Source organism: Alosa alosa, chromosome 9 (assembly GCF_017589495.1).
Source record: "Alosa alosa isolate M-15738 ecotype Scorff River chromosome 9, AALO_Geno_1.1, whole genome shotgun sequence".
NCBI lineage: Eukaryota > Metazoa > Chordata > Actinopteri > Clupeiformes > Clupeidae > Alosa > Alosa alosa.
The window spans coordinates 20,310,282-20,322,781 of record NC_063197.1 but is presented as its reverse complement, the minus strand read 5'-3'; the positions used below and the strand labels follow the sequence as shown (position 1 = coordinate 20,322,781).

Sequence of the window (12,500 nt, the reverse complement as noted above, 5' to 3'; positions counted from 1 at the left end):
ACAGATCTGTTTTTTTAATGCCGGCTGTGTGTTTTTGTTCTTTTTAAGAATGTACATAAGAGTGTGGCAATGTCTCTATACTTTATACTCTGTGTGTGTGTGTGTGTGTGTGTGTGTGTGTGTGTGTGTCTGTCTGCGTGCCTGCGTGTTTGTGCATCAACAGCTATAGTATGAATGGTCATCAATTTGAACTGAGTTCGAAGACTTTAAAAAAAAAAAAAATAGAAATATATATATATATATTTTTTTTTTCCCCCCACATATATTCTATGGCAGTTTACTAGTGTTGCTCATAATGGACAGTTTTAGCTTTGAATGGAGGCACCATGGGTGTTCCATTTAATCAGTTAGTCTGTTTTATTATCCTGTCCTGCAACAAAGCTATGTTACTTTACTGAGCTATTTTAATGAAGTCCTCCAACTGTCCTCTTCCACTAGTCTGTGTACTTCCTTGAAACAGCTTCGATCAGTGCAGTCTGTTCAGTGTGCTGTTTTTACAAGTGAGCTCTACAGGAAGGTGTAGGGCCATGATGATTATTAGGGATTGAGTGATGAAATTAAAAGAATGTCGGAGAGATGACCTTTGAGCCTGTTAACCTGTTAAGCGATAAGAAAACACACATTCTCACTCTGCAGTGTAGAGACAGTTGAGACTTTATTCCTTGTCTAAGGAAAGCTTCTGCCACCAATGCAAACCGCCAGATGTCTCCCTAATCACACACACACACACACGGATCCAGTGAAGCATCACAAAAACCAGAAGACGGAAGATTAGCAGAAGGGCTCTTCCTCTGCATCTGCTTACTTCTATAGCCCAGCCACAGGAAACTCAAACACACTTCAGTGTTACGTGGTTGAGGGGTGCAGAATCTGGTAGTTGAAAAAAAAAAATAGCAACCTATTATGCACTGTGATTTTATTTTTGAAGACCACTGATGAACAATATGATGCTGTTGGAACTACAGCACTACGATGCTGGCCTGCTTAGAGATTTTAGTGGCCCTCCATTACAAAGCAAAGTACTTCACTCCCAGCTACTAGCAAAACTATGCAAAATGCACCAGCTTCTGTTGTCCAAGCTGCTACTGCACCATGGACCTTCTCCACATCATCTCGATCGGAACCTCATTCTTCGTGTAACTTTCTGCAGCACAGGTATTTCGGAGGAATGCCATCACAAAGCCACAACCTCATTACTGGTCCCAAATGAAGTTCACCAGTCCAGCGCAGACAGGCATGTCATTCCACAGGCGGTCAGAGTCCGCCACAGGCATCTGGACCCTGTGGGCCTGTGGGGACTACCCCAGGCCCTCGCTGTAGTAGGGCCATGGCCTCTCAGGAATGCACACTTGTCAGCAGTACACCTCACTTCACAGACATGCCTGCAATGGTGCGTTCCTTTCAAAACCTCCACCACCTCCGTGATTAGTGTACATGTGCAACATTTTGGGACCTGTCCTGTGTCATGACTGCGGGCGGCCTCTATAATCTATATAGTTGGTCCCTGAGACATTTGGAATATGTGGATTTTGGTAGAGTTTATAAAGTTTAAATAAATGTATAGTTTGTGTGATGCTTTAAATTCCTGGATTATGGAAGTAATATGTCTAGAATGAAAGAATCCAGTGACCTTTAGTCTATTCTCATGTTGGTGTATATGCGTATCTGCAGTCTGTATTGAGTAAACTGTAATACTGTAAAAACCATAATAGTTTTAGTTCTATACCAGCATTTTGAATTACTTTTTGTAATACCAATATCAATGACCAAAATTGACCTATTTTCCCATAGCCACACAAACCCGCATTCAGAAAAGCTTCAAAAATGTCTTTATTTAACACAATCACAAAAAAAAAAATCTTTATGCATAAGACAAGGAAAACAGAACTGACTGATGTGAAAAGATTGTCATTTAAACCTGTTGAGCACACCAGACAAAACCTAATCCCTAAAATTAGACCGTGAACACTGTTTCCTCAAAAGCCTCTTCAAAATACCCCCTGTGCACAACACAATCCCCGACTTGTGATTTCATCCAGACCCTTAATTAACAGCAATTAAATTCATTCACAAGGAGCTTTCCTACAGAGGCCGCTATATGCCACAACACTCCCTAGTGGCATGTAGTCAACCGTTAAGGCACTGGGCCCTCATGTCAACTGGTTCCTGAGTGAAGTGTGATTTTGTCAGTGTATAGATCTTACTTCAATGTGTGTGAGTCTTCATTCGCCAATGTAGTTTGGTTTTCTCTTCTCGATGAAAGCTTTCATCCCCTCCTGTCTGTCTCGAGTCGGGATGACCTGTAGCAGAAACCACAGAAACAAAATGGACGCATCACAACCATAGTCTATCAAAAACACAACCATAGTCTGTATCAAAAATAGTTGAACACCCAACAATACTAGTTTGGGCTAAGCATTTCCCCACTGGCATTGGTTATACAGTATGTATTTGTATCAGAAAACTCTTCTCTTACCCTGGCATAGCACATGCCCTCAATGGCCATTCCTGAGGCAATGTCCACCTGAGGGTAAGGAGCAGACATGTCAGCATCATTCAGTGTGTTTAGGTGAAGTCATTATGCTATAGCGTACATAGCATGATATATCATGAAATCTTTAGGGGAACTGGAAATGACCTCAATGCCTCGGTTCATGGCCTCCTTTGCCATCCTGACAGCAATCGGAGCCTGGTGAGATAAGCAGTGATAACACATAAACACATGAGGACGCAATAGTGAAACTTAATCAGGCGCATTAACCATAACAGGGATATACATTTTGTAGGACTCAACAGATTTATTTTAGGCTATACAATGAGAGATTCCAGAGACACCTTTAAATTTGTTAATTACACATTGACAAAGACAATACATACATTGGAACAAAATGAGAATGACATTTCATACCTTAACACCATTACCTAGCTAATTAGCTAACCACTACCTTAGCACCACTAGCTATTCTTTAAGCTACAGAAAGAGGTTAGGCCTCTGGAGTCTTCTCTGTTGCGGAGCAGTTGAATATTTTCAGAGAATTGTAACAATGGCATCATATCTCAGCGTTAGTGTTACTGCTAGTAGCTGACTAAAACAGAACCAAAAGTTGAAAACAGAGGATTTAATGAGGTCCTTGGGGAAGAACGGATTTATGAAACTCCCCCTTATATACAAAAAATTAACACTGCTCTGGGGGGCCTATTCTGTCACTTTTATTTTGAGCTTATTAATTCATAAGAAATATTCTATTGCTACAGAGCACAGCAATCCCTAACTGGTTCCTACTACAAATGGGTACACATCTAAGATTTGTGCTTCAAACTGGCACAAATCTCCTTTTCCCTGTCGGCCATCAGTCTAATTTTCACAACAAAGATGCCAAGTGAATTAACTAAAGAAAAAACTCTTGGCAATACACTGTATTGCATTGTTTCTAAGCATTTCATTATTTTACGTGAAACAATCTTATCTTTCTTTTTAATTCAGTTGACCTGCTGACAGCTGACCATGTACGGCAAGGGTCATTACTGTTGGCCAGGAGCACTGCCCAGTCTCTCTAGGGGTCAGACCTCCGCTCTGTTCTCTCTTATGAGAGTGCATCGTTCCAGCACTGGTTCCAGAGAGAGGGACAGTGAAAGACCACAGGAAGGCCCATAGAAAGAGTATTAAAGCCGGAACATTCTTCTGGCCAATTTTACTATCACAGGTCACTCAGAGTGGCGGTTTCAGAGGGGCTAGACGCAAAGGGTGGCAAACTGAAGCTTTCGGAGGTCAAGTTAGCCCAAACACAGAGATAATCAGCCACTGGGAGGGATTATGCCCCCCCCCCCTTTCCCTCTCTGTGTGTGCTTTGCAATGACAAGAATTCCTTTTTTTTAAATGTGTGAGTGTTTGTGTCGCATAATGGAGTAGGCTTATCTGTGGTCACAGATGGGGATGTACGGGATTTGCCTTTTTTCACTGCCATCGCATTGTCGCTACTATTCAGTGGTGACAGCCTCTTGGTTTCTTTCATTTGAGCCTGATGTATTAGAGACAGACAGTGCGGGTACACATACCCACACACATAATCACTCATACATACAGAGCAGCTGATATGCACTGGGGAAAGAGAGAGAGTGAGGGAGAAAAGAGATAGAGGAGAAAGAGGGAGGGGAGGGAGAGAGACAGAAAGAGAGAGAGAGCGAGTGAGAAAATGAGGAAACAGGGGTAGAGAGAGAGAGAACGAGATAGAGAGCGGGGGAGAGAGGGTAAAGCTAAGCTGAGCCAAGCCATGCGAGGGAGCGTGAGTGAGTGCAGCAGAGTGAGTGAGCAAGAGTGAGGGTCATGCAGACAGACAGCCGTCTGCACAGAGAGGAGAGGAGAAGAGAGGGGAGAGGAGAGGAGAGGGAGGAGGGGAGAGGGGAGGAAGGGAGGAGAGGGGAGTAGAGGAGAGGAGAGGGTAGGAGGGGAGCAGAGTGGAGGCAGCGACATCGGCAGCACTGGGATGGACAGAGTAGAGGCATAGGGTTGGGGGTGATGGTCAGGGCCAGACCTGCGGCAGGATCTCTCTGGCCAGACTCAGGGCGTCTCTGTAGGCCGCGTCGCCAGCCTGGTTCTGCTGCACAGCGCGGTTCACCAGACCCAGCTGCTGGGCCTGCTCGCCCCCCACGCGTCGTCCGGTGAAGATCAACTCCTTGGCCGCGGAGAAGCCCACGGCCCGCGGCAAACGCTGACTGCCCCCTGCGGACCACACGGCACAGGGCTGAGAGTGACACAGATCCCTACTGACAGGAAAGATCAATCTGGGTGATCAGAGAGATCGCTTCTCTTACAGCCTTTAATGACTCTCCGGTGTGCCGTTAGTCTGTCTGTCAACATATCCATTACCCATCTGTAATTCCGTCTGCCTATTAGTTCGGCCAACTGTCTGTCTGTCTTTTCTGTCTGTCTGATTTTTTTCTGTGTCCGTCCAGCAAACTGTTTATCGTCTGCTTTTATCTCCATCTGTCTAGCAGTGCAGCTGTGTATCAGTTAGCGTTTGTGTCTCTTTCCGCGTGTCTGTCAGTCAGTGCAGCTATGTGTAGGTATAATCATTCTGTCTAGTTGTGCGTTTGTGTTTAGATATGTGTCACACTGTCTACCCAACAATCTCTATTCTGAGGTTTTGCTCCACTCCATCATGCCCTCCCCATTCATCTTACCAGCCCCTGGGAGAAGTCCTCGCGTAGTCTCAATCAGGCCCATCTGCGCTGTGTGAGCTGGAACACAAACACACACACACACGCGCACGCACGCACACACACAAACATACACACACACACACACACACACACACACACACACACACACACAGAAAAGGACAGTTCAAGGACCCCCCGAGCCCAGCACGCTATCAACACGCCATGGGAATTCAGACTGAGCGATGTGCTTGTCATGGCTGTTTATGCAAACGACGGGGCGTCCATGGCATCTGTCCTCACCGGCCCATCATATGGCCGCACACCCCCCACCACACCAGCACCCGGGCCAGCCGCCGCCGCCGCCCGGAGGCCTCCTGTCACTCACCTGCCACGACCCCTCCCCCCACCACGGCCGCCCGCTCGGGCCGTGGGGATCAGACACTCACCCGCCGTGCGAAGGTCACAGGCCAGTGCCAGCTCCAGCCCGCCTCCCAGGGCAAAGCCGTCCACCGCAGCGATAGTTGGCATGGGCAAGGCGGCTGGCAAAGAGAGGGCACACAGCACAAATTAGACACGTGGAAGGGAGATGGGAGAGAGAGAGAAAGGGAAAGAGAGAGAGAGGAAGAGAGAGAGAGAGAGAGGGGGAGAAGGAGAGGGAGGTTACATCCTGGCAAACACATTGTCAGTGCAACTGAGGGTATAAACAGCGCAGTGTAACTTGCACTCAGCCCAAATGGAAAACAGGTTCCTCACAAATCTGCTCTGACTGACATTAAGGCAGTTTTGGGCAATTGTCACAAATTTAGCAACAAAAAAAAAACATCATAATGCCACAGACATGCAAAATGCCAGCTTGTGCTTGGAGATTTTGATTGCTGTTGACATTTCTGAAAAAGGCCTTGAAGACTCTTTTTAAGAACAGCCTTTAAGACAAATACAGTTTGAGAGGTACCAAATGGGAACAGTCACTTTTCGGCATCAAATTATAGAAACTTTACAGTGTGATACTTTAGATTCTGAAAGGCTACAAAAATCCACTTGATATCCATCATGATCATCACCATCCTCTCTTAATGTCTTACCGATCTCATTCATTAGGGAGCGCAGGCCATGTACAAAGTGCTCCGCCTCGACGTTCGCCATCTGTGCTCGCTCTTTCAGGTCTGCGCCTATGACACACACACACACACACACACACACACACACACACACACACAGACACACACACACGTGTCAGCAATAAAAACATATTGACTTTGCATAACGCTATTTCATAAAACAGCCTGTGTGTCTGGTAAATATTCATTATGAAAGAGCGAAACGTATTCTCTGAGGGTGAAATTCATTAACACCACGAGTGAAGAAATCCATTTGACAAACGCAGTTCAAACACAGTTTGGTCAGAACAAACTGGTACAGGCCCCCTGTAAAGTGTTCTTGTTACAACTCAACTTGTAGTGCATGGTGAATGGTGAACTTAATAGCCAGGGACCACGATCTCTGATCCAATGTAGGCCTATACCCTTACTTCAAAAGAAACTACACACATAACTTGCTTTAGATAAAACTATTTTCTGAGTGGACGTGTATGTTTGTATGTATGTATGTACAGTATGTAGTTGTGATGCACAAACCGTGCTGACCTGCACAGAAGACCCCTGGCACCATACTCCTGAAGACCACCACCCTTACAGCAGCGTCATGGTGCAGATTGGCAACCAGCTCCCTCATCTATAGACACAGAAGACACACACACACACACACACACACACACACACACACACACACACAAACACAAATTAACCACTCTGTCCACTGGCCTACATTTCTCTTTGGGCGGTCCTTTGAATTATGCATCTTCCGTTGTTATTTTCTTCTGAGGTGGTCCTGGTGGAAGTGGGTATGCATTTACGAGGCTTTGATAATGATCACAAGTATAGGAACTTTACTTTGTAAAGTACAATTCTGCTGTGTCATTGAGAATGTTTGTTTATGTATAAAGTAATGACATTAAATTATTATAATGAATGTTATTATTATCATGACAAAGGTAATAGATAGATAGAGTGAAAAGATAGAGAGTGAAAAAGAAAACATTAAGACTGGGCTTATGTAAGGACCACTCCTGGGATGAAGTGATCTTTTGGCTCTCCTTTGTCCAGTGATTTTGGGAGCTTGATTCTGACTGACATACCGTTGCCATAGCCACACAGGTGTCTACTCACCTGTGCCACAAACACGCGGCCGAGTGAGTTCCTCGCCCTGTCTCGGCACATCTGCATTTCCACTATCCCTATGAGAGAGAAAGAAAAGAGTGAGAGGGGGTGGAGAGAGTTAGGGTTGAAAGAGGTATAGATGTACATCGATATGCTCATGTGTCTCCATGCATGTGTATGGGTGTGTGTGTCTGTGTACGTGCGTTCTTGTGTGTGTGTGTGTGTGTGTGTGTGTGTGTGTGTAGAGATGGGTACGCACATCCACAATATGTTGTAACAGGTGCCAGACAAAACGTGTCAAGAGAGAGAAGGAGATGGTCTGCACACTGTATATGGGTTTCTTATTTGCCTGATGAAGATCTGTTGAGATCGAAATGTTGCCTTTTAAGAATAAATAAAGTATTTCTTGGAGCCCATATACAGCATGCAGACTATCTCCTTGTGTGTGTGTGTGTGTGTGTGTGTGTGCACATGTATCTCCAAAGATCTATTATTAGGACATAATAGAGAGAGAGAGAGAGATACAAGACCTTTAGAAGTAAATAAAATAGCAACAACAGAGCGTGACAAAAACAGAAATACAAATCCTGCCAAAGATGGTTTGGAGGCTTTTCCAGCTGCTTACATCATCACACATCACGCCAGCATCATCAGGTGCATATAAGCCTTGTCCTGTGTGAGGTGGCAGGTGTTTGGCCCAGATGGCCTCTGCAGCAGTTTTAAAGGGGACCATTGGCTGCAAATGGGTCACTGTTTACTTGTTTGGTTAATTATTCAACTATGACTGTTCCGGAAGGGAACAGTCTCAGACAACTAGCAAGTCTGCAGTCTTTCCCATATTGTGGTTGTGTTTACTGAACCAGACTGAGTTTAAAGGCTCAGGAAACTGACATTTCTGTATTATAACCTCTTTCTTCTAATATTTTGAGATACTCAAAAATTCACATTTTTGGTTTTTGTGAGCTGTAAGCCGTAATCATCAAAATTACAACAAAAAATGACTTGGCATATTTCACTTTATATCTAGTGAATCTAGAATATATGAAAGATCTACTTTTTGAACTAAATAGGGGGTGAAAAAGAACTTTTCGACGATATTCTGATTTTTTGAGACCCACCTGTAAGTAACATTCAGGATAGAATAGCACTCATAAAAGAGATAGCGTAGACTCCACCTACCTGTATCTTCTCCATCTAGGCGGTTTAAATCCACTTCGATCAATGAGCCATGCGGCGCCTCGGAATGCAAAGCACGGATGTGACCACACCGAAAGTAAGGCCTGTTTTCTCCAGTGTTAGTTCGCGCTGGACCGCCAAAAGCAAAGGCAAATTGAGACCTGCTGATTTCGGAGCTTAATCCTCCGGCAAGACACCTGGAAAAGGTGCTTGGTTTAAGGACGAATCTTTTGAGTAAAGCCATAATCTCGGTATGAAATGGGAATAGGCTACTATTGCAGATGACTAGTTAACAGTTAAAAGGGAAGACAGCAAATACGTTCGACGTTGCAGTGTTGCAACACGTAAAGGCCTTCGTCCTAAGAATACTTTTATCCTACAATGTAATCTCCTTCCTTATTCAACTTTGTTCACACTTCCTTATCCGTGGACGCTGTCACCTCGGTTACTGACAGGCTACGCGTCAACACTGACTCAGCAAAAAATATCTTTGATATGCCTACTACTATGATCTGCGAAATAGCCTAGGCTACACAGAAAGCTTAACAGTGCTACTAAATGTCCTAAATATTGGAAGCAATAAGGCACAATACGAGTCTAAACAGTTTTTATTTGTTTTCATAGTGGCACTTCAGAATCGCCAGAGGGCGTTCATGTAATGCTCAGTCTGCACTAGCTCAATCTATAGGCTATTCTGTAAAGGCATCAAAGTGAGAATAATTTATGTTCGATACATTTTAAGTACAAGCAAACTATAATTTAAGCACAAGATTTTAATCTTGGATTGCGTAATTCAGAGGTGATTCATTCTGGCAAGGGTAGGCAACTTGACAAAGAATAGGTCCACATAGGCATTAGAAAAAAATGAAAGAAGAATGATATGCTGATGGAGCATTTCTGATTTTTTTTTCCATGCATATATTGAGTGTGTGAGACGGGTGTGGTGAGAGAGAGGGAGTTAGTTAGAGTCAAAAGATGTGTGCACAGTTGTATTTACATCATGTGACTGCATGTGTGTATCTGTGTGTGTGTGGGGGGGGTCACTGAGTCTGCAAAGCTGTATTAAGAGCTGTCTCTTCCTGATCAGAAGAGAGGGTGTGATGGTTTGGGACTCCTGGAGAAGATTTCTCTGATGGTCAGCTCTCTCTCGCTTGGCGGCTTGCCTCGGTGACGGATATACCGAGCTTTTCGGGCCTCTGCCAGCGCCTGGCCGAAGTTGGGCAGCGTGTGAACCGTCCTCAGACGTCCATCCGGGGCCAGAAGCTCAAAGGGAACCAGAGGGGCATCAGCAGGGGGTAATGTTTGTGTGTCTATCTCTTTCTCCATCTCTACCTCTTTGTCTTTATCTTTCTCTCTCTCTTTCTCTTTCTTTGTTTCTCTATGTCTTTCTTTCTCCCTCTGTCCTTTTTCCCTCTCTGTTTTGCCCTCATCTTTGTCGTCTCCCTGTGTGGTGGAGTTGCTGGGGATTGCTGCTCCAGGCTGCAGTTTTAGGTCTGGCAAACAGAGCGGCGCTGCAGAGCTGTCTACTCTGCCGTCTCCATTGGTGATGAACTCTTGAACTCGTGCCTGCAGAGAGTAACCAGACTGGGGCTTCAATGGCCTGAGAGAGAGAGAGAGAGAGAGAGAGTGAGAGAGAGAGAGAGAGAGAGAGAGAGAGAGAGAGAGAGAGAGGTTTAACGTCAGTTTATTAAATCAGTCATCTAAACATGGCTTCATTCACAACAGTACCACATCATACACTGTTAACTTAAGACAACAAATACATCATTTTATATAGACCCTTTCAACAAGGTAAACAAAAACAATGCTTGAACGTTCTATTTGGGCCCCAATCTACTTCCTCTGCATTAAGATAACATATGGAATGTTAAAAAGGAAGCCTTGTGGGGCCAACTATGATGCTGATAATGGAACTCTCTTGAAAGAGAGAAAGGAATGAAGGAAATAAAGAAAGAAAGTAGCAGTGGGAACAAAACAAGTGCCATGTAATGCTGAATATACAGTATAATACTGCTGGTAGTACTGATACAGATTTCATATGCACTATACCCATAATGACATTTCAAGTTTCCATTTTCTGCCAATGTAAATAACCTTTCCTACAAACACAATATGTTATGCCCCATGTTATAACCACTGATAATAAAGGAGCCATTGCCCTATGCTGAATATAAAAAGACATGTGTGCATAGAACCATAAATCTTGAGAAACACATTACAGTCACATGAGGTATACGTGCATCAGAAGTTAAAAAGCGACACGCAGGAAGAAAATGCTCAGTCTGAAGAGATAAATCAATAATAATGATGGTAATCATTCGATGGAGGTGCTTGGGAGGGTGGGGGCACCAGTCTGCCCCCCGGTTCCGTGGAGACAGGGCCACTCGCCGTGGCTGTAATGGGCATTATGACAGAGTGTCTGGCTGATGCCATCAATCTCCCGCGCACGGTGCCTGATCCTCTTCACAGTCCCGCTTATCCATTTAGCCGGCCCCTTTAATAATCGGAGCCAGCCGACCATTCAGAGTACATGCCATGTCTGTCTGTGGGAGAGGCTGCTGGAAGAAAATGTTTGTCAAGGAGGGAGCATGTGTTCCTGGGAGCATCTATCCCGAAACCTTAAGGATGACTGCAGAAAAAAATCCTAAAGCTAAAAATCCTTTAAAGCCTAAAGATGTTAATATAGTATATTGATGAACATACTAATTGAGATAACATAATTAGCTAAATTAACGTACAGCAAATTGTGTGCAGACACCAAAGTAGGACATAATGTCATAAACACGGCAATGAATATTTTATATGAATATTTTTATTATTTATTTTTATTATTTATTATGTTAATGCATTAGGGTGAGATGTGATGTGCCCAAAATTATTTTTTTTTATGTTTTGAGCTGCTACATTGTTTCCAGACACTTCAGCTGCCATGTTCCTTGAACTGCGTGGTCGTAGCCTGAAGCCCGGCTCACCAGCTGCAGGGCAAAACAGACTATTAGCGTGCTCAGGCCGTGTCATTGGCAACACTGTTTGCTTTGTTTATTGGCCTTTTAAGGGTTGGGGAGGGCTCTGTGCGGTACTGACCACAATCACATTAAAAAGGGAAAACAGGGGAGCAAACATATGGGCATGGTCCCGCCGGCGTCACCAGGCTCGCAAAGCCACTGCCAGGATGCCGCAGGAGGATTCCAGCCAGCGAGTGAGACAGTAAATCCAACACAAGTTGGCAGCGGCACGTACGTTGTAAAAGAAAATGAGTTTAGAATAAGTCTGTTAAAATTGCCTGCCTCAAAAATGGCCTGCCTGGTCCCAGAGGTGCAGAAACAATAGGGAGAGGAGAAAGAGACACCCATGAGAATAGAGGATGAAAACACAGCTCAAGACAAAGAGAGAGAGGGAGAGACAAACAGACAGAGAGACAGACACAGAGAGAGAGAGAGAGAGAGGGAGAGAGAGAGAGAGACAGACAGGCAGATAGATAGAGAGAGATGAGCAAAGTGAATGAGAGGCAGACAGACAAAGAAAGGTAAAAAGCTGAGCTAAAGAAAGAGAGAGAGAGAGAGAGACAGAAAGCGGAAGAGAGATTAGAAGGGGACAGCAGTCCAAAACCAGAATACTGTGTACAGGTACGAAACACAAGCAAGGAACAAAATGGACGCTAGGCGAGTGGAAGAGGCACATCAAGAGCAGCAGTGTTTGGACGCCGGCCCACCGCCACTGCTTGACAGGGACTGAGAGAGAGGAGCAGCTGCCTGCCAGCACTCCCTCACTGACTCTACAGCTCCAATGTGGCTACTTACCTCAGCCAATGCCAAGCAGAGAGATACACGGACAGACAGTAAGGGAGAGATAAAATGGGGATTGTGGCAGAATTTTAATACCTAGTCAAAAGAATATATTGCAATCTAGGAAAATGATTTCTTTCATTCTCCCTCTACATGCTCTCTC

At 44.6% G+C, this 12,500-nt stretch overlaps 2 protein-coding genes across 3 annotated transcripts in view; both read right to left on the bottom strand.

The window, feature by feature from the left end:
- Positions 1 to 647: 647 nt before the first annotated feature.
- echdc2 (enoyl CoA hydratase domain containing 2) lies at positions 648 to 8,994 on the bottom strand. 2 transcript variants are annotated; one of them, XM_048251472.1, is made up of 11 exons: positions 8,556 to 8,994; positions 7,386 to 7,453; positions 6,804 to 6,891; positions 6,243 to 6,329; positions 5,607 to 5,699; positions 5,182 to 5,238; positions 4,533 to 4,720; positions 2,639 to 2,689; positions 2,477 to 2,524; positions 2,205 to 2,300; positions 648 to 870 (listed from the first exon to the last, which is right to left on the bottom strand). In XM_048251472.1, the coding sequence occupies exons 1-10, from the start codon at positions 8,794 to 8,796 to the stop codon at positions 2,223 to 2,225; spliced, it is 999 nt and encodes a 332-aa protein (XP_048107429.1). In that variant the 5' UTR covers positions 8,797 to 8,994; the 3' UTR covers positions 648 to 870; positions 2,205 to 2,222. The 2 variants fall into 2 exon arrangements, with proteins under 2 accessions (XP_048107429.1, XP_048107428.1); XM_048251471.1 differs by lacking the exon at positions 648 to 870 and having other exon boundaries at positions 1,813 to 2,300.
- A 156-nt stretch (positions 8,995 to 9,150) lies between these two features.
- Positions 9,151 to 12,500, bottom strand: part of LOC125300900 (coiled-coil domain-containing protein 190) — a 10,091-nt gene continuing 6,741 nt past the window's right edge. The window contains exon 4 of the mRNA XM_048253067.1: positions 9,151 to 10,152. Coding sequence (XP_048109024.1) covers positions 9,636 to 10,152 — 517 coding nt within the window. The 3' untranslated portion in view covers positions 9,151 to 9,635. The remainder of the gene's footprint in view (positions 10,153 to 12,500) is intronic.

Bases quoted from the DNA above. Each gene is read 5' to 3' on its own strand.
- echdc2 (XM_048251472.1), bottom strand. From the start codon at position 8,796: ATGGCTTTACTCAAAAGATTCGTCCTTAAACCAAGCACCTTTTCCAGG. The intron at 6,892-7,385 runs GTGAGTAGACAC...CTGTGTCTATAG, and splicing joins GCCGCGTGTTTGTGGCACAG to ATGAGGGAGCTGGTTGCCAA. The intron at 2,690-4,532 runs GTCTGGCCCTGA...TTATCTCACCAG, and splicing joins CCAGAGAGATCCTGCCGCAG to GCTCCGATTGCTGTCAGGAT.